Source organism: Theobroma umbraticum, unplaced genomic scaffold (genome assembly GCF_002168275.2).
Source record: "Theobroma umbraticum cultivar Fairchild unplaced genomic scaffold, ASM216827v3 scaffold_86.0, whole genome shotgun sequence".
In the NCBI taxonomy this organism is placed as follows: Eukaryota; Viridiplantae; Streptophyta; class Magnoliopsida; order Malvales; family Malvaceae; genus Theobroma; species Theobroma umbraticum.
Window position 1 is genome coordinate 616,710 of NW_018397263.1, and position 19,501 is coordinate 636,210.

The 19,501-nt window shown below is 35.0% G+C and overlaps 3 protein-coding genes and 1 long non-coding RNA gene across 5 annotated transcripts; 3 read left to right on the forward strand and 1 right to left on the reverse strand.

The window, feature by feature from the left end:
* The first annotated feature begins 884 nt into the window (after positions 1 to 884).
* Positions 885 to 5,734, forward strand: LOC110420521 (S-adenosyl-L-methionine-dependent methyltransferases superfamily protein). Its single transcript, XM_021433872.2, has 7 exons — positions 885 to 1,041; positions 1,133 to 1,194; positions 2,117 to 2,250; positions 2,699 to 2,844; positions 3,345 to 3,416; positions 3,939 to 4,046; positions 4,169 to 5,734. Exons 1-7 carry the CDS (start codon positions 972 to 974, stop codon positions 4,354 to 4,356), a joined length of 780 nt encoding a protein of 259 aa, XP_021289547.1. The 5' UTR covers positions 885 to 971; the 3' UTR covers positions 4,357 to 5,734.
* Positions 5,735 to 5,861: 127 nt separating this feature from the next.
* On the reverse strand, positions 5,862 to 7,367 carry LOC110420522 (uncharacterized). Its single transcript, XR_016351485.1, has 2 exons — positions 6,893 to 7,367; positions 5,862 to 6,793 (listed from the first exon to the last, which is right to left on the reverse strand). It is a non-coding gene; the product is annotated as an uncharacterized LOC110420522 (long non-coding RNA).
* A 1,329-nt stretch (positions 7,368 to 8,696) lies between these two features.
* On the forward strand, positions 8,697 to 12,734 carry CAX4 (cation exchanger 4). 2 transcript variants are annotated; one of them, XM_021433839.1, is made up of 12 exons: positions 8,697 to 9,302; positions 9,726 to 9,793; positions 9,894 to 9,922; positions 10,497 to 10,693; positions 10,782 to 10,997; positions 11,116 to 11,247; positions 11,388 to 11,504; positions 11,600 to 11,653; positions 11,746 to 11,862; positions 11,961 to 12,051; positions 12,148 to 12,212; positions 12,361 to 12,734. In XM_021433839.1, exons 1-11 carry the CDS (start codon positions 8,856 to 8,858, stop codon positions 12,207 to 12,209), a joined length of 1,530 nt encoding a protein of 509 aa, XP_021289514.1. In that variant the 5' UTR covers positions 8,697 to 8,855; the 3' UTR covers positions 12,210 to 12,212; positions 12,361 to 12,734. The 2 variants fall into 2 exon arrangements, with proteins under 2 accessions (XP_021289514.1, XP_021289513.1); XM_021433838.1 differs by having other exon boundaries at positions 8,703 to 9,302; positions 12,296 to 12,734.
* Positions 12,735 to 15,487: 2,753 nt separating this feature from the next.
* On the forward strand, positions 15,488 to 19,364 carry LOC110420370 (putative envelope ADP,ATP carrier protein, chloroplastic). The gene is made up of 10 exons (XM_021433656.2): positions 15,488 to 15,988; positions 16,242 to 16,298; positions 16,471 to 16,533; positions 16,645 to 16,701; positions 16,797 to 16,880; positions 17,202 to 17,270; positions 17,351 to 17,463; positions 17,551 to 17,720; positions 18,073 to 18,151; positions 18,745 to 19,364. Exons 1-10 carry the CDS (start codon positions 15,653 to 15,655, stop codon positions 18,866 to 18,868), a joined length of 1,152 nt encoding a protein of 383 aa, XP_021289331.1. The 5' UTR covers positions 15,488 to 15,652; the 3' UTR covers positions 18,869 to 19,364.
* Positions 19,365 to 19,501: the final 137 nt, after the last annotated feature.

The following is a 19,501-nucleotide window of genomic DNA, read 5'->3' on the forward strand; positions in this document are numbered from 1 at the left end:
ATGTTATTCAAATTCTTTGTGCTTTCATTCTCATTCCTTGTATGTATCTTTGTATCTACATTGTACTTGCTTACCAAAGCCCTCTTTGTAGAGGTACCCTTTCTTTTATCTTGTAAAAGAGAGAAACGGGTTCTACCTTAGCCTTCAAAAGGTAAGATTTAGAGGTTGTGCCATATTCTTGAAAAGGCATAGAGGTTTTAACTTAGCTTTGAAAAGTTAAGAAGGTTGTGTCTTATCCTTGAAAAGACAAGGTTTGTGCTTGAACCTTTGAAAAGGCACATTGTATTAAATTTATTTAATAGTGGATTAAACTCCTTAGCTCGCTAAGGGAGAGGACGTAGGCACCTAGAGAGAGGGCCGAACCTCTATACATAGTGTGTGAAATTTTCTCTTTACTCTTCACCATTAATTTATATCTTCAATGTGGTTAATCACAATTTAATAGAAGAGACCAATATATAGAGTAATGTGGAGTGAGGCACTTAATATATACTACTTGAATTAACAATGACTATTGAATTTGATTAATTATTTTTTCATCATCTTTTTTTTTTTTTTGTTATCATGCTTCAAATGTTTTTCACCATGATTAAATAATTGTTAATTTTTAACGGACCAAATTATTAATTTTTATAAACATCCGTGGTATATTTGGTAACTCACCTTATTGGACCAACCAAGTCCGCTCAAGCAAGTGATCTTTTGGGTTACATTGCTCACCCTATTGGCCCAAATACGCCCGCCCCAAACTGTTCTCTTTCGGGCAGGTGCACAAGCATGTGGGCCTGGTAAGGCCCATATTTACCCCACTTTAGCCCGTATGTAACATTGTTGGACAAAAAAGGCCATCTGAGATATCTCGGGCCTCAGCCGAACGAAGAAGAAGAAAAAACAAGCGAGCTTCGGCCTTCGATTAGCAGAGGAACTTTCTAATTGCAGTGTTGAGGTTAGAAGGAAAACGAACGAAGAGAATGGACATAGCTCTCTTCTCTCCATCTTCACTCTTCGCCGACGACGGCGACGACGAAGAAGTCTCTGTTGGTATTCTTTCTCTGCTATATTTACTTCTATTTTCAGTTTGTTTTGATGGTTTTTTTTTCGAATAAGCTCTTCAACCTTTTTCTCTTTGCAGATGAGGAAAATACAGGGATCCATCAGAGCTATGTGGAGAGGAAGCACCAGTTTCCTGGCATGGTAAGTCTCTTCTTTTAGAATATATTCATAACCCTTTTCATAACTTTGCTTTAGCGAGTGGATATTTAGCTGTGTTTGTAACCTCCAGTATCATTTTGCATTGTTAGTCATGTTTTCATCCATTTCGATATGCCCATCAGCTGTTTAAAAAACCTTGCTTTCATTGCAAAAAGGTGGATTAGCATTAGTATTGCATGGAAAACTTCTAACTTTTGTGTGGTATTAAGATGCTTTTTTGTCAACAATGCTTCTGCGGGGGAAGAGATAATGGAACTGGTTTTTGACCGAGTACCTGCCAACCTGGTTCTCGAGAATACTTTGATCACATCGATGTCAGTGCTTGGATAAATTTTGTATGAAAATGGTTTTGCAAAGATGGGATTGTCACTTCTCTGCAGACTTGTTGTTCCCTTGTAGCTTGAATCTTCTGCTTCTTTTAATTAAATAATAGCTCAATTATCCAAAAAAAAAAAAGTTTTCTCTTTGATCAGTTTTCATTAAATTTGAAATTATACGAATGCAGACAGATCTATTGTTTTGTAGAAGGCCCTCATGAGATGGTTTAGATGTAGGGTTGCCACATGCTATGTAGTATTATAAGTAGTGGAAGAAGTAAATGCAAATCTTGACTTACTGGGGAGTGAATTGGATCATAAATTTAAATGAGCATCATAGAGCTCAACTGTAACATCATCTTGAATTTCTTATATTATATTGGGATTTAAGCAACTTTACCACTGCCACGGTTGACTTCTGATACCTTATCAGAAAGCTGTAGCTCTTAGAATTAGTGGGAATCATATTTGACCACAGTAGTTTAGTGAAACCTTATTCTGGTTTTTGAGTACTTGCTTTTAGAGTTTACCAGAGGTTCACCCATTATTACCTTTATATCATTATACGCATTTTGGCTTGTGTGCAGGAGTTGCTTATTCGAGAATTTTCCTTTCACCAGTTGAATGCTAACTTACTCTGGCCAGGTACATTTGCATTTTCAGAATGGCTAGTTCAACATCAATCATGGATAGATGGTCGGCGTTGCCTTGAACTGGGCAGGTATTACCTTCAGCTGCAGGGTAAAAAAAATTGTATGATCTATGAGAGTGAACCCTTGTCTTAGTTGTTTGTTCTCTATTGTAGTGCATCTATCTAGTCTGCATTCATTTATTTTATATTCAGTATTGTTGTTCTTGGGAGGGCTGTTTATAATCAGCACTAGTTAAATATTGAGCAGAGCCAAATATCAGTGGTTAAATGTGTCTATACATTACACTGCAGAGACATGGTTTCTAAATACTTAAAGCTTTGAGGTGTCGCCTTAGCTGCAGATTTGTTCACCTTTTAGAATTATGAAAACAAGTTACCTTTGGTTTGAACTTCTAAGTACATTATTCTTTTTCTACTGCTTCCAGTTGAGTTCTAAGAATTTCTTGATATAGTTTTGCATTTGAATTTTTTTTTTCAATATTTTTCTTGATGATCTTGATTCTTTAACCATCGGCAGTGGGACTGGAGCTTTGGCTATTTTTCTCCGAAAATCATTTAATCTTGACATAACAACATCAGACTATGATGATCAGGAAATTGAAGAGAACATAGCTCATAACTGCCTGGCAAATGGAATTACACCTGTCCTTCCTCATATAAAGCGTGAGTTCTCTTTACTCTTTGTGGTCATCAGTAATCTAGCATTCATATGGTCAAATTCTAGTGCAAAGAAATATGAAGCAATAATTTCATGGACTATTTTGATTAGACTGCTATTTCCTTTGCTGTTTGTTGGGTTGAAAAGTTCATTTAATCATTTTACAATAAAATGAATTTGAAATATCAGATGATTATCCTGAATACTTTTGCACGGGATATCTGGTGGATGGAATCTTCCATAACTTCGTACCATTTATATGGTTTTTCCTTTTTTTGATTAATATTGTCTGAATGGCACGTGCTATTTGTCATATTTTTTACATGTTATTAGATGTTTAAAAGTAAATTATCTTTGATTCTGGGTGTTTGGCTTAACTGTGAAATGGCAGATAGCTATGCATTCTTATTTGTTCTTCTTCTTCTTCTTCTTCTTCTCATTATTATTATTATTATTATTATTTTAAGTATTGTTTTCGTTAAATTAAAATGTCCATTCTTTTCAGATTCTTGGGGAGACCCCTTTCCAACTGCTGACCCAGACTGGGACCTGGTCATAGCAAGTGATATCCTGTTGTGTGAGCTTCTTGTTAATATAGCTTCTGCAATTTACGTTATATGCTTGAAGAAAGGCAGATACACAAATGAATTAATGGTTTGAATTTTCTGTTCCTTTCATTGTACATCAAAATTTGCATTCAACATAAACACAGAAAAACCTTAGCACTCTAGAGTAGAATTATGAGTGCCACCGTCGTTGAATGATGTGGACCCTGAAGAGTGATAAATCGAAATTCAAGAAGGAACAAGCTTCTTGTGGTGCTGATTTTTTAATTTCTATTATCTTTGTAAATCCACTGATTACACTTATATGGTTATGAAAGCTGAAGATGCTATTATCATCTTTGGAATGGTTTAGAGCAATTTTCTGTTTCGGTTTTAATTTTGCTTCCTTGCGAGTCTTACCAAATGCTTTGATGCTCAGTAAACTGATTTATTGTATGGGATTACAGAGTGGATTTGATGTTCTGTGATTAAATCTCCTTTTTCTTACCAAGGAATGCTTAAGCATGCTATATCCGTATCTTGGGCTCTTGCAGATGTCAAACAATACCCTAACTTGATAAAGTCTCTCTGTTATCTCCTAAAATCTTACAAGCCTAAGGATGACAAAGCTGTTTGTGCTGTGGGAAATGACCAGAATAGTGGTAACATGCGAGCGAATATTATTATTTATTATTTTGGAAAAATGTTGAAACTACCTGTCCACAAAGGATAGACTCTGGCATTGGTCATATGTGGCTGATTTGTCTCTACTGCTTGCTGCCAGGAATGCGTATGGGGTTGCCTGCACCAGCATTTCTAATGAGCTGGAGACGCAGAATTGGGAAGGAGGATGAATCACTCTTCTTCTCCGGTTGTGAGAATGCTGGTCTCGAGGTGGAGCACATTGGATCCCGTGTGTATTGCATCAAACCAAGAGAAAATATTGTCACTATCCCCCAAGAGAGTGGATGATTGAAGCTGGTATGCAATTATGAATGGCAGTTTGTTTTTTGCAGTCTATATCAGGATTCAGGACCATGGTCATATTAATCAAAGTAGGCAACCTAGAATGGTTGTTTTAAAAGTTTGGAATGCAAGATGTGATGCTTCTCTTGAGATGGTACTAATTTTGCCTCAATGATGCAATTGATGAATTACTTTTCTGTCAGCTCTTGAAAGCTTGTAACATTTCTTAGAAAAAAAACCCATCTAAATGGATTAAATACAAATTCTATGAAGCTACTTTCACCCATGGCATTCTTCTTGATAAATGATTACACCCCTTATATTTGATTTACTTATTTTTTTGCTGGCATCACTCAATAACTACAGTTAATTCAGATGCAGGAGGGAAAAAAAAACAGGGAGATAAGGGTAAGATCAGCTCAAAATTTCTAGTATATCCCAGATAAAAATAAACTGAATAAAGCCCTAAGGTGGTTCTCCCATCAAGTTTGCATTGTTTTATGTGACAACAAAGACAAATCCTCTGATCATCATGTACCCAAAAATTGAAAAGATTGCTACAGTTTCATCTCATGAAAAATGGAAAAGACTAATTGCAGAATATTTGTAACTTTGTTCTAGCATATTCCAAAAAAATAAGAGGTATTTTTGAGCTTTCTTTTATCCTTTTCTGAGGAGAGCTTCCATCAAAATGTGCCACCACTTGCTTTTGCCATCATTTACTGGAACACTGTAGAAGTCTTCCATTTTCATTTCAATGGCATTTCTGCTTCTGTTTCCTGTCACTTCATTTGCAATCCAAAAGTTTGAAAATGAACTCCTCCTCAGTTTTCATTTGGGAACATGTAATCTTGGCATGCTTAGTTAAAACTTCAAAGCATCAAACAGCAAGACACATTAACTTGTGGCTAACTTAATTGGTTGAATATCTAATTCTAACCTAACTTGACCACACCATATAAACTCGAATTTATAGAAAGCTCTCCAACTTTATATTATTAAGTTCAAAAATCGACAAGCCATGTAAATTCTAACCAAAAATAAGATGGTCAGACATATCTACAAGCACTGGTTTTTGTCTGGCTCTTATCAACAGATATAGAGGAAAGTTCCTGGAAACTGCATTTGCCATTACCCTTCCCCTATCATTGATGTATATGTATACCTTCTCTGCTGAATATCTATAACATTATTGAAAGGAAACCCTTTGGGGCATCCTCATTTTGTCACGTGTAAGGCTTTAAAGAGGGGATTTTAAGGCTGATAACAAATAGTATACTTGAAACAATGTTAAAAAAGAGCTGATAACAAATCTAAATAAAAAACAAAAGAAGAAGATGAATTTACAACAAAAATCCATAAAAAGGTTAGACTTTGTTTTTTTTTTTTTTGAGTTTTTTTTTTAAAAAGAACAAAAGCAAATAGAGTTGGACTCAATCTCTGAATAAAAGGTAAAACTTTTATTGAACACAACAACAACTAAAGTTCAATTTAGAAAAAAAATAAAGAAATATCACAACTTCTCTGATAATTCTATTCTCTATTTTAGAAAAAAATGTCCAAACAAAAAGAGGTACAAGGAGACCCGTGTGCAAAGCACGGATCATATTCTAGTAATTTCAAATGTTAGTCTCAAGAAAACCAACATCATTGATTTGGGTGTGCAAGTATAATTCCGCTTTCTTGAAAAGGAATAAAAAAAATGAAATTAATTTATGACATTGACATCTTAGAGAGTAGGAAAATCTAGGAAGAGCTTGTGTCTTTTTGTAAATTATTATGGGGCTTGAGTGCTGATCCATGCCCCCATAATTTGCATGAAACAAGCTACATTTTCAGATGTTGATGGAGGAAACTTCCTGGAAGCTGTCCAGGGATCTATGCACATGCCTGTGGGGCAGATCTTTGGGTTGGGAAATAACTCTAAAACAAGGATTAGAGTATAGTAACCAAGGGGTGTTTTATCAGGAAGCTATTATGGCAATGGACATGGACCAGCCGCATGTGCAATCCAGCATTGGCAGCTATTGATGAAGACAACAACATTTCATGCTTTTCCTTCCTGATATCCTGGCCCCCCAATGGCTCCACCCATACTTGAACATTAGGCCTGCAACTAATGTTTTCAGAAAATTCAGCAGATCAAATTGATAATGAATATTGATTTCAAAAGTGAATGATTAAATGCGACTAATGAAGAAGACATTGCTTTGCAAATATGGGTTTTCTTTTCCCATTTCTGAGGTGTAGACTAATTGAAAGATATGAAACTGAACAATCCTCCAACCATTGAAGCAACCAGCAGGTAGGTTCCCATGTGGAACATTGCTGACCTTGAAGAGCTAACTAGCTATCTCTATCCCTTTCTTCATTTCATTTCCTTCCGCTTCTGCTTTTTGACGGGATCCTTATTTTTCTATAAGAATTTCAATTGAAGTAACTTCTGAAGGAAAGATAAAAGATCCCATCAAAAAGCAGAAACCGAAAGGAAATGAAATGAAGAAAGGGATAGAGATAACTAATGTTCCACATGGGAAGCTACTTGCTGGTTGCTTCGATGGTCACACGATTTCCCAAAACCAAATCTGCAAAGTTAAACCCTTCCTGCAAATGAAGGGTTGAGTAGTTCAGCCAAATCTGAACCAGACAGTTGAAACTCTTAAGTTGCTGTCTGTAACTAATTTTTTTTGTTCTCTCTCCTTAAAAAAAAAATGATAATAATATAATAAAATCCATGCAAAATATAAAAAAATATTAATACCATACCTACCCCGCCTACCATAATCAAAACCAAATAATTGCAGTGGACTGCCTTCTACCTTCGCTGAAGCTACCAAAATATCTTTCTATTGTCATCCATAGCATTCCTTTCCAGAGCATTCCTCAGAGTAAAACATTTTCCAAGCATAAAGATTTGAGTAAAAAAACCTCCATGGATGAAATTTATAGCCCTGGAAAGGCTTTAGTTCTTGACACTTTGTAACATGGAAACTTCTCTCCACCTTCCCTACTTTGACTTTATGCTCAATGTAAAAGTAGATGTTGCCTCTAGTTACAAGGGATTTTGGTGTTATCTATGTCTAGAGATTGACACTTGTAAAGTGCACATTCGCCTTTTACTCTCTACCACTGGAATTCAAAGCCTGACTATTTTATGTTGGTGCAAACGCTTGTTTTAGAATTCTTAGTCATCTTTGATGAAAATTTAGCCTGAATTAGGAGTTGGAATTCTTCGAAATTTACTCCTGGAAGATCAATGCTAGGTAAACAAAGTAATAGAAGTAATCTTTTTCTTTTGATACGAATGATGACTAATACAACAAAGCTCTTAATAAACCCGTAACATAAATTTTGTTTCGAATATTTAGTTTCAAACGAAGTTACAAGGAAAGTTCTTATAACCGTATCAGTACGGAAGACTGTATGTCCAGTGATGGTTTAAAACTTTGCTTCCTTTTCTTCGAAATCCATGCAATAAAAGCTTTCCAACGTCACTCACATGATCAACCCTAAACAAAACAGAAAAAACGACATTCAAAGGTTATGGAAAGACGTAAAACCCATAGCAAGGAGCAACTCAAGTTGATGTTTACATATATCTTCCAGAAAGCAACATGTTGACACCAAGGTACGATTTGGTATATAGTAAAGGACAACTACATAGCCACAGAAAAATCTTTGGGTGGTACTTAGATATCATATTTTTTCTGGTTCTGGAAAATCCGAAACATTAATTTACACGATATTAGGTTTATTTCGAGACTCGGGTTTTTTTTTTCTTTTTTTTTCTTTGCAAATAAAATCAAAATTTAATGTGACCTTAAAGCTTAAAGATGGAGTTGCTTTCATCCATTAATGCATGGAAGTGCAATTTTTGTTTGTAATATATATGACAAGAAAAGGGTTTTATCAAAAATTCATGTGGGGTTTGAAGACCCAAATTTCTATATTTACTTTCACTTAAACAAGACTTCTTTCCTTCATAATTTGATTGAGAAAATAAATAATAATATAGAGCATTGATGTATTGAAACTGCTCATGACCTAAGTACTCAACTCTTAGTCAAAGGAAGAAATTAGGCAAAAGAAACTTGAATAAAAAAAAAAAAGAGTTGGTTATGTGGATAAAGAAGAGAACAAATAATTGAAGGAGGAAGCCATTAGCAATAATAGAATACAATACGATGAAAACAATTCCGTTATTTTTGGACAATTCCAATTATTTAACTCTTTTAACAATCATTTGTTGTGTTTTTCCTTCCCGTCATCCAAAACAAATAGTAGTATAGTTTTTCAATCACATAATAATTAAGCATCTTCTAAGTTAAAAAGAATAAATGACTTTAATATATAAGATCCATTCAAAGATAAATGTATATACAATTATTATGAAGCATAAAATCCAATCATGAAAATAAAACATTCCCCCCTTTTTCATTATTATTTTTTTTTCCTTTTAATATAGAGAAGAAGTTTCCTGGAAGTTGCACTTTCTTTAGTATTTGATGCTTGCTGCAGACAAACATGAGTCTTCTATTTATAACTGTATGTATCTTACTCTCGAACTCATCGAGATAATATCTGAAAGAGTTTATTTGGTTTTTGTCAGGGTCTACACTATTCTTTTGTGCGCAAGACTCTCGCCCTGGAAGAAAAATATTTTCGGGTTTGAGTGTGGGAAGAAGATGGCTTCCTTGCAAGAACCATGGCTATTGGAGAATGGCAACCTGAAAGGGTCCAGCAAGGAGATTCGCCATGGTAGGACTGCACACAACCTGTCGTCTTCGTCATTGCGGAAGAAGTCTGACCTGACCCTGGTTTCCAAGGTTCGGTGTGGAATGCTCAGGCAGTTCCTGACCAACCTTCAGGAGGTCATTCTAGGGACCAAACTCTCAGTTCTCTTCCCCGCTATCCCTCTGGCGGTCGTTGCTGAGAGCTACGGGTTCGGAAGAGTGAGTTTCTAATTACTTTTCTTGCTTTGTGAATGCTGCTTTCAGGGTTCTTGAATAAAACAGTGGTTGCTGACGGGGGTGAAGGCCGATAAAAGATTGAATCTTAAACGGAATTCGACTCAATTTGACTCTGAATCAAAATGATGCTCAAACTTTGAGATAGAGCAAAGGTTGACTGTAAAATTTCAACTACCCCAACCTTAATCTCAATTAATCAATGATATCGATCAACATGTTTTTGACAGCATCAAAGGGTATTCATCACCTTGCATCATTCACTATCGTTTTCTCTTTGCAAAGTCTAAGCCTGCCTGTTTTGCAGATAATGCTAGCCTTCAACATCTAATTTAATTTCCACTGAAACAATATTCATTGCTTTTCCTCAACCGTAGAACTAACTTATGATTTTTCCTGTAAACACAGCCATGGGTCTTTGCATTAAGTTTACTTGGACTTACACCATTGGCTGAACGTGTCAGCTTCCTCACCGAGTAAGGCATTTTCTATTATTTTATGTAATTATATAATTAGTTTTACCAATTCCTCATATGACATATAATTCCTGTTTCTTTCGTTTCTGTGTACTTGCAGGCAAATTGCTTATTACACTGGTCCAACAGGTAACTTTCCCTCTCATTTACGCTTACATTTTACTGAAGTTTTCAAGGTTGGGTAATAAAACATCGGTCCTATCAGCTTCTTTTCCTCTATGATTGCCAACTTTGCTATTTTATTTCTGGTACATTCGATGCTTGTCAGTCTAAACCTACCATGGGATTCCAAGTGTTGTGAAAGAAACCAAAAAAGAACGCAGAAATCAATTCTGGTTTCTTATCCTCTTGTGAGTGCTTGGTGCTATATCCTTGTCAGATAATGACCATTTCTAATTCTTGACAAGTACAACTTTTTTCTGCCTAATTTGTTTCCTTTACTTGATGGTGATCAACCCTTTTTTTTGGGAAGGCAAGATTGGCTTTTCCCAATCTTGAAATGATCACGAAAGGAAGGGATTAGGTTTTGTGTAATCATCATCAATATTATTATAATCATTTGACCTTAATTGTTGTATTGAACTTTGGCTGAGTCGTTTTTTAAAATAACATTGCCGTTTAACTTCTTGTTTGAAGAATATGAAAGAGCTGTTCAATCATGGAATTAATGAATTGTTGTCTGGATTATGTTTTAATCTTGCAGTGGGAGGGCTGTTGAATGCAACCTGTGGCAATGCTACTGAGCTGATCATAGCAGTTTTAGCACTAAGCCAATATAAAATAGATGTGGTCAAGTATTCCCTGCTGGGTTCTGTCTTGTCAAACCTGCTTTTGGTTCTTGGGACCTCTCTCTTCTGTGGTGGTATTGCCAATCTGAGAAAGGAACAAAAATACGATAGAGTAAGTTACTTGTCAAAACATTACACGCTTCAATATTTTATTACATAGTGGGAGTTGTTTATGGTTCTAACACTGTTGAGTTTGACAGAGACAAGCCGATGTGAACTCTCTCCTGCTGCTGCTTGCATTATTGTGCCACTCGCTGCCATTGTTGTTTCGAATGGCTGGGGCATCCAATGCTGTCAGTACAGCCGACTCAACACTGCATTTGTCGAGAGCAAGCAGCATTGTAATGTTGATTGCATATCTTTCGTACCTGATCTTCCAACTATTCACACACCGGCAATTGTTTGAAGCTCAAGAGGTAGTCCATTTTAATGATCTTAACAAGAACAACTGAAACCACATTACGCTTCTAAAAGCCTGTTTCTACCGATGAACAAGAGAGCATGAAACTGATACTGTGTGGTGCAATTGTTCAGGAATCAGACGATGACGAAAATGGAATATCAGAAGAAGCACCGGTGATTGGATTTTGGAGTGGATTTATCTGGCTAGTTGTAATGACTGGTGTCATCTCATTGCTGTCTGAGTATGTTGTAGAAACAATTGAGGTAATTTACATCATTTCCATTGAGGGCTCCAACCTTGTTCTTTCTTAAATTCCCTTTGGCTGATCATATCATTTATCAAAGCCTGGTCATGATCTTCTTTAAAGTATAATCAACTAAACTATCCAAGCACTAAATCTCAGGATGCCTCGGATTCTTGGGGAATTTCTGTTAGCTTCATCAGCATTATTCTGCTTCCCATTGTCGGAAATGCAGCAGAACATGCAGGAGCTATCATTTTTGCTTTTAAAAACAAGCTGGTGAGTAACAGCCTTGATTCCTTTCCCTTTAGTTTCGGCCATAAAACAATATGTTTGACAGAATCTCTGATGAAATTTCGGAACTGAAAATGCAGGATATTTCTTTGGGTGTTGCATTAGGATCTGCAACCCAGATTTCCATGTTTGTGGTACGAACTTAATAAAATAAATGAATCTTTCATAGGCTTTTAACTCAGATCAGAGCAGTCTAAAAATTACCAACATTTTCAATGCGACTCAGGTTCCACTCTGCGTAATTGTCGCTTGGACCATGGGCATTAAGATGGATCTTAACTTCAATCTCCTCGAAACTGGCTCTCTCGCTCTATCAATCATTGCCGTTGCCTTCACTTTACAAGTAATTAAACACCATCTTCAATCATGCAAACGCCATTTTTCTTTCTTATGTTAACGATTCAGTTGAGCTAAAATCTTCTGTTACTACTCGTTTTGCAGGATGGCACTTCTCACTACATGAAAGGACTGGTTCTCCTACTGCTCTACATCGTCATCGGCTTTTGCTTTTTTGTACTCAAAACACCTCTAAGTAAGGATTAGAATAGTCATACACTGATCAAAACTTGTTCATCTTCTCTATTTCTTCTGCTAACTTGTTTTTTTTTCTTACCCTTTTTCACCTCAGACCAAGTAAACTTAACAAACTCGGGAATCCAAACACCAACCGAGACAATCGTCAGAGCTTGATAAGTAAGTGCAGTTCAAAGAGCTTGTGATTGTATAAACATGGTCTCAAATATTATGAAACTAAAGATTAAAATCTACGAATGCAGGCTTCCCCGTCTGGGGGTCCCTCCCCCTTATCGATATGATGAACATATGTCTGGAACTTCAACAGATCTCATGCATTTGTTATTCTCTCACTATGGTCTGGCCTGCCGGAAAGCTGACAGATTCTCAGTTACTACTCCACCGCGAAGAAGTTGTCATGCCTTCAAAGTTGAGATGGATACTATATATATATATATATCTGAATACCTGCTTCAGATTCGGTTACCATTGAAGCTTGATGAAGACAGGCTGCAGTACACAACACATGGTTCTGTGTACAGATCTCTCAGTGTGTGTTTTTTTTTTTAATTTCAACTGAGGTTTGTCTCTGATTATGCTTGTATGGTAGTAGTAGCAAATGAGCTAGCTAAAAGGGTTGTTCCCCTCTTGTAATTGCAGTTCATCAAAATAAATGAAATCGTTGTTGGTTTTGTTTGGCTACTTCTGCAATAGTAGTTATAGCTTATAATTCCATCTGTATTTGCATTAGTTATCATGAATCATCAAGATAATGGACAAAGCACTCATTGACTCTTTATTTAATAAATATATCTCTTCTAGAAATCGATGTTTGTTGAACATATTAACTCTAGAATTATTACGATTATCCGATGAGCAAACAAAAGTTGAAGTGGTTCTCTCTTCAAATTGAATTGACCAAGTTAAACTAGAATGAACAAAAAAAATATAGGAATCCATCAAAACAAGTACACAAAGTGAAATTGTTAGTAAAAAAACAGTAATTTAACAGTTGAGTTATCATAAATCATCGTATCAATAAATAAACCGATATTAGTTTTTTATGTAATAAATAGTTTTTTTTTAAAAGACGAAATATATTATGAGTATTAACTTTAGAATCATTAAGATTATTTGATAAAATGAATTGATCAGACTAAATTAGAATTGAAAAAAAGAAAAAAAAAAAGAAGATTCCATCAAAATATCCAAGAATTTCTCATATTCTTTTCAAAAGATATACAAAAAAGGGTCAATTTCTTCGTGGGAGGGCATTGATAGTTTTTAAGCAGACATTGTTGTTATTGTACTCTTGGTCTACTTGTCGTGTTGTTCTTTGTATCTAACTAAATAATATGTTTTGTCTTACTCTGACAGTTTTGTTGAACTGTTTTCGTCATATATCCGTCGCCTTGCTTACTTGTAGAATTCTGGTACTTGCTGAAACAAATCACGTGCAACATACGCCTGCATAACATGAAAGGGGAGAGTCATTTTACTTCCTAAAAAGGAATCAATAGAAAATCAGATTTCACCATATAATTGGTCCATTACCTAACACTGTTTTTTTTTTTTTGAAAGATAGTTTTTATTAACGATGAGCTGGAATATCGTGGAGTGTCTTCAACGTTGAGATTTGAAGACTCCTGTTAATATGAAAGCTATTATAAAAAAAATCTGTTCAGAACAATTATAAAAAAAGCAGCTGTTCAATGAGCACTTGACAACATTACCTAACACCTTGTTAATATAATCTATGCCGACATCAGACAATATCATAGACAAGTAATTCATAACATTAAGCATAGATGTATTCTAACCGACTTCTGATCCTCAAACGTGAAAACAGAATGTTGGGTCCTTGTCTGTCAGAACCCATAAGAAAAGCAGAAGAACCCATGGTAGGCTTCTGTTTGGGCATGGGATATTAATAGTAGAAAAAGGAGCTTTTGTGGTTGGTGGAAGCCATGGCTAGCGTTAGCTTATGAGAATAAAGCTAGGTGGGGGGAAAAATAATTACTCTCCAATGTCAATAGAAAGTGATGGTCCCAACATTTCCACTAGTATCAGTTCAGTCAATAGCTAATCTCACCTCATTAGAAGCACAATTCTCCCTATTCTAATACAACAAAAAATCTCCATCTTTTGATTTGTAATCCAATATCATATAATTGTATGATAATTGATTTAATCACATCCTTTATCATAAGTTATTTCATGTATCACGTGAATATAAAATATTAAATTAATTATAAATTTGTTATTAAAATTATATATTAATATAATAAATCAAGACTAAAAAGAATTACTAGTAGCTTTCCCAAGTATGATTGGGTGCAAAAGTTAAAACACTTTTCTGTCGTCTGCAATTGGTTATGGTTGAGCGACAACGTGGGCATTCATCCAAAGAAAATAGACTTTGTTTGCCTTTATTTAGTCTTTGGGTCAAGGCTTTAAGCCCTTTTTGAGCCTTGATTGGACTGGATTTGGGCCTCCCAATATACTCGGAAAAGTACTTTTAGAACTTTATTTTTTATTTGATTTTAACTAAATTTAGATAAAAATTTTGATTTTAATATTTTTATAATATAATTGTTCAATACTTTTTAATATTAAAAAAATAAAATTTTAAGACAATAAATAATATAAAAAATCATTTTTTATTAATATTACATATCTTGCATATTAGAATGATATAGTAATTTTTTTTTCCCCGTAAAAAAGGGTTTTGTACAATAAGATATTACTTCAATTTTACAATTTATTTATCTTAAATTTTGAATATAACACATTTAAGGTTTAAGTCTAAAGTCTTAAGTTTTTTTTCTTTAATAATCAATTATATTAATTTTCTTCTTGTTGTATATTCACCATATATAATAAAAGTACAAGTATTTGATAATAATGTTAAAACTTTTAGGGGGAAGAACAATGTTAATCAAAGTAGTAGTTAGAAAGGATTCAAGACCACAATATCTATTATTTATATTTTGTTAAAAGAAGAATAAGGAGAAGAAGAAAGCTTAGAATATTCTAAAAATACTTTTTTTTCTTCAAAATTCTTTTAAATAAATAATTAAAATTGAGTATTCAATCGATTTTAATCTGTTCAATGTTAAAATCTTAAAATTAAATTAACTGAATTCTTATAAACATAATCGAACCAATCGGATTATGCTTTAAAATTGAAATAACTGTACCCGACTTATATTTAATCAATTTGATTAATTTTTATATTTTTTAATATTTTATATTATATAAAATATTTTTTTTGTCTAATTGATTGTAAATTTTAAATATTAAAAACTAAATCAAGTAATTGATTAAAAGCGAAAAGAATTAACTGAATTCAATTAGTTTCCATGAATTATTAATTAGAACTTATTAACGTTGACGTTGTTGCTAATCTCATTTTAAAGATAAAAGAATTTTCCGTACACTCGCACGCACTGGACCAGAAGAGATTCAAGGGGACTTTGCATAAAGGCAAAGTTTTCCAGATTATAAGACTTCTGCGCTCCCTCCTTCCGCGCCTCTCACTGTGCAAGTAACCTCCCCTCGCCTTATCTCTTCTCTGTCCTTCATCAACTCTCCAAATTCCCAACCAATCCCAATCCGCCATGAGAGAAGAGAAACCCATTATCCGCCTCGAATCCATCACGGGCCTCACCCCTTTCGAAACGGCGCGTAATGAACCATTCCACGGGAACGCCTGGCTCGCTTACAGTTTCAACGACGGCAGCGGCAGTGCACGTAATTTCGCCTGCCTTTCCATTGCGGAGAAGAGAGAGCGGCGACGAGGTTCCGCGCCCACTCGAGGTCAGTTCCTCAGCCATCCTTTAGCTGCTCTAGCTTACGTCCCGAAAGACGTGGCCATTTTCGCAGCTGGCGCCATCGCTGGAGCCGCCGCTAAAACTGTCACTGCCCCTCTCGACCGCATCAAGCTTCTTATGCAGGTTCGCTTTTGGCCTCTTTCGTGTTCCTTTGACACGTGCGTAGTTGTTTGTTTCATTATGTAAGGAATATTCATCGGTCGGTTATTTAGTTAGTTGCTTATCACTTAAGAACAGTGTGAATTAAGAAATATATTACTGTAATTATGGACATTTTACCATTTTTTTCTTTTGTTTGATTGTTTTTGTTGAGTTGAGAATTGTATTAATTTGCCAGAGTTCATTCTTCGTTGTTTTAAAATGTTTTTGGTGACAGACTCATGGTGTAAGAGCTGGGCAAGAGAGTGCAAAAAAGGCTATTGGTTTCATTGAGGTATATTTTTGGTTTATTTTTCTTATTCTCAGCTGTGTTTGGCTCTACTTTCTGTTTCCTTTTTTTTTTTATTCTGGAATTGATAATTTTGTGTTTGATGAAGTTTAGCTGATTAAAGTAGTGGTATGAGATGACATTTAAAATGTGGGTTCTATTATGGAATAAATTGCAGGCGATCGTATTGATTGGGAAGGACGAAGGAATTAAAGGGTATTGGAAGGGCAACCTTCCTCAGGTTCATTGCAAGTTTTACTTTCAATCATTATTTCAGAGTATATTTGGATTATGTAATTGAAATGATTTATTGAGCTGCTTTTTTATATGGATTTAGTACTAAATGGTTCAGGTGATTCGAGTTGTACCTTACAGTGCTGTCCAGCTCTTTGCTTATGAAACTTATAAGGTAATAAAATAAAAGGTATAACCCAATCTTAGCATGGTACCTGATATCCCCGGGTGGAATTAGTCATTTGATTTCCATTTCCTATTGAATTCTAGAAACTTTTCAAGGGAAAAGATGGTGAACTATCTGTTATTGGAAGACTTGCTGCTGGAGCTTGTGCTGGCATGACATCAACTTTTGTAAGTGATACAGTAGCCTTTTTGTATTTTAGTGGTTCTAACTGTTATGCTTCCTGAAGTTACTGCATTTTTTTTTTTTGAGAAGAAGTTTCTGTGTTTATTATTATTATTATATTTTTTACTCAATTAAATGGGAAAACAAGAAAGAGTCTTAACCCATTATGCATGTTAGGGAGAAATTCTTTCTGCTTTTTAAATTTGTCTTTGACCGGTTAACTTTTGATATTTGGATTTGGCATTTCTGTCTCCTGCATATTGGTTCTCTCTTTGATTGCTCAGTGTGTCAGATTTTGAATTTCATTCTCTTTGATTTTTATGTAGATAACATATCCGTTAGATGTCCTAAGACTACGTTTGGCAGTTGAACCAGGGTATCGAACTATGTCTGAGGTTTGTTTAACTCTCTTCATTGTTACTAACAATGGGATGACCAATTTATTGGAAGATGAACCTTAATGTGCTGTTTCCAGGTTGCCTTGACCATGTTTCGAGAGGAAGGGTTTGCATCTTTTTATTATGGTCTTGGACCTTCTCTCCTTGGCATAGCTCCGTATATTGCTGTGAACTTTTGCATTTTTGACCTGTAAGTCCAAATGACACTGCTATTTGTAATATGTCATATGAGAACTCAAATTTAAATCTGTCTTGCAAATTCTTATGTTGATAACAGGGTGAAGAAGGCTTTGCCAGAGAATTATCGCCAGAAGACTGAAGCGTCCCTACTAACTGCTGTGGTGTCAGCTGCTTGTGCCACTCTCACCTGCTATCCTTTAGACACAGTGAGAAGACAAATGCAAATGAGGGGTACACCCTACAAATCAGTTTTGGAAGCCATTCCTGGTATGCCAATGTTACTAGTTATAGTTCCATTATTGACAGCAATATAAAATGTACAAAAATCACATCTGCATTTGGCATTTATAACCAGTGTCTTGCATTCTTTTTTTTTCCCTGAGCACAAAGAGAGAGCTGCGTTGACTTGGGTATAACAGAACTTGACTTTGGATCACATTCCAAGTGTTGGTATTTAAGTCCACAATTTACATTCCAAGTGTTGGTATTTAAGTCCACAATTTACTATTCACTATCAAATTAAAGTTTCCTATGTGTTCTGTTCTACCATTTGTTCATGGAAAAGTTAGAACTTGAGACTTGATGGTTTCCTGACTACACAATATTCTTGCTTGAGTAGGTATTGTTGAACGTGATGGAGTTATTGGTTTGTACAGAGGATTTGTTCCCAATGCATTGAAAAACCTACCAAATAGCAGGTACACTTCCATTCCTGTCCATTTTTTTTTTTTTTGCTTGTAGAATTATATAGTTACCACTTTGGTTTGGAACAAGATGATGTTTGCCTCATAGTCATATTAGTCAGTCAATTTCTTAGGCATTAGTCATGTTAACTCAAGTTCCCTAAAGCTCTAGGTAGAGATAGAACTAAGGTAGCTAATATATCACATATTTAGGATCTGTTTGGTTTATGCTCTTGTTATTTGCATTTTTGCTTCTTTTTTTTTTGTAAAAAATTTAGTTGAAGACAAAATGCAAAATGTAAAAAATGAATAGAAAACGAAAGAAAAATAGCAAAAAGCATCAGCTAAATGGAGCCATAGATATCCCATGGAGTTGCAATCGTTCTGTGGTGATATTGTAATTCTTCTTTCACACCATTTGTAAAATATATTTTTTGTTTACAATATGGTTTAGGTGGTTTCAATCATTGCAGATAGATCTCTGCCTATATTGTTATGCAATTGTCTATGTAGTGGGTGCTCAATATTCTTGCTGCATAATTGAATCAATTTGTTATGAATTTCGAGTTTCACTAGCCTGAGACATTTGTTATCCGTTTCAACCTCAGCATTAGGCTTACAAGCTTTGACATTGTCAAACGACTAATTGCGGCCAGTGAGAAAGAGTTTCAGAAATTTGTGGAGGAAAATAGCCAGAAAGAAAAGAAGGAAACCAATGCTGAACAATCCTGATCCTCGGAATTTGCATGTCATGGCATTTTTATGGAGTACCATTTGTTTGCTCTCCAGTTTTTGTTTTGGAGCTCATGTTCCTCCAGAAGTAGCGGCTACTGCAAGAATTACATTTTACTTAAGATTACCTGTATAATATGTGAGAATCCTCAAGCTGCCAGCCTATATTTGTGTTCCCTGTTTAGCCAGAGGTTGCTGTAGTCAGTTTCCTTTTTTCCCATTTTTAGGTGGAACTGGAATTGAAGTTCCGCCATAATGGTAGGAAATTTGCATTACCAAGTAACCATGTATTGTACATGAACATTCTTGAGCTGCCAGTTCTTTCAATTGCTGGGGCTGTATTGTTGTAAGACAATTATTTTTGCTAGTCTAGTACTATGTTTTACATAATTTTTTTCGGGTTTGGTCTTTGATTTTGAAAGATTTATCATGTCAATTTTTTTAAAATTTTTAACTTTATTATTAATTCACGTGACATATAATCATGTCACATCAATTGTCATGTAATCATGTCTGCTATTAATATCAATTATCATACATTTTATGTAAATAGGAAATGTAAGTTGATATTAAATTTGATTGTTGTTACTTTTTTGAGTAAAAATCAAAATCAAATTGCATAAATAAATATAA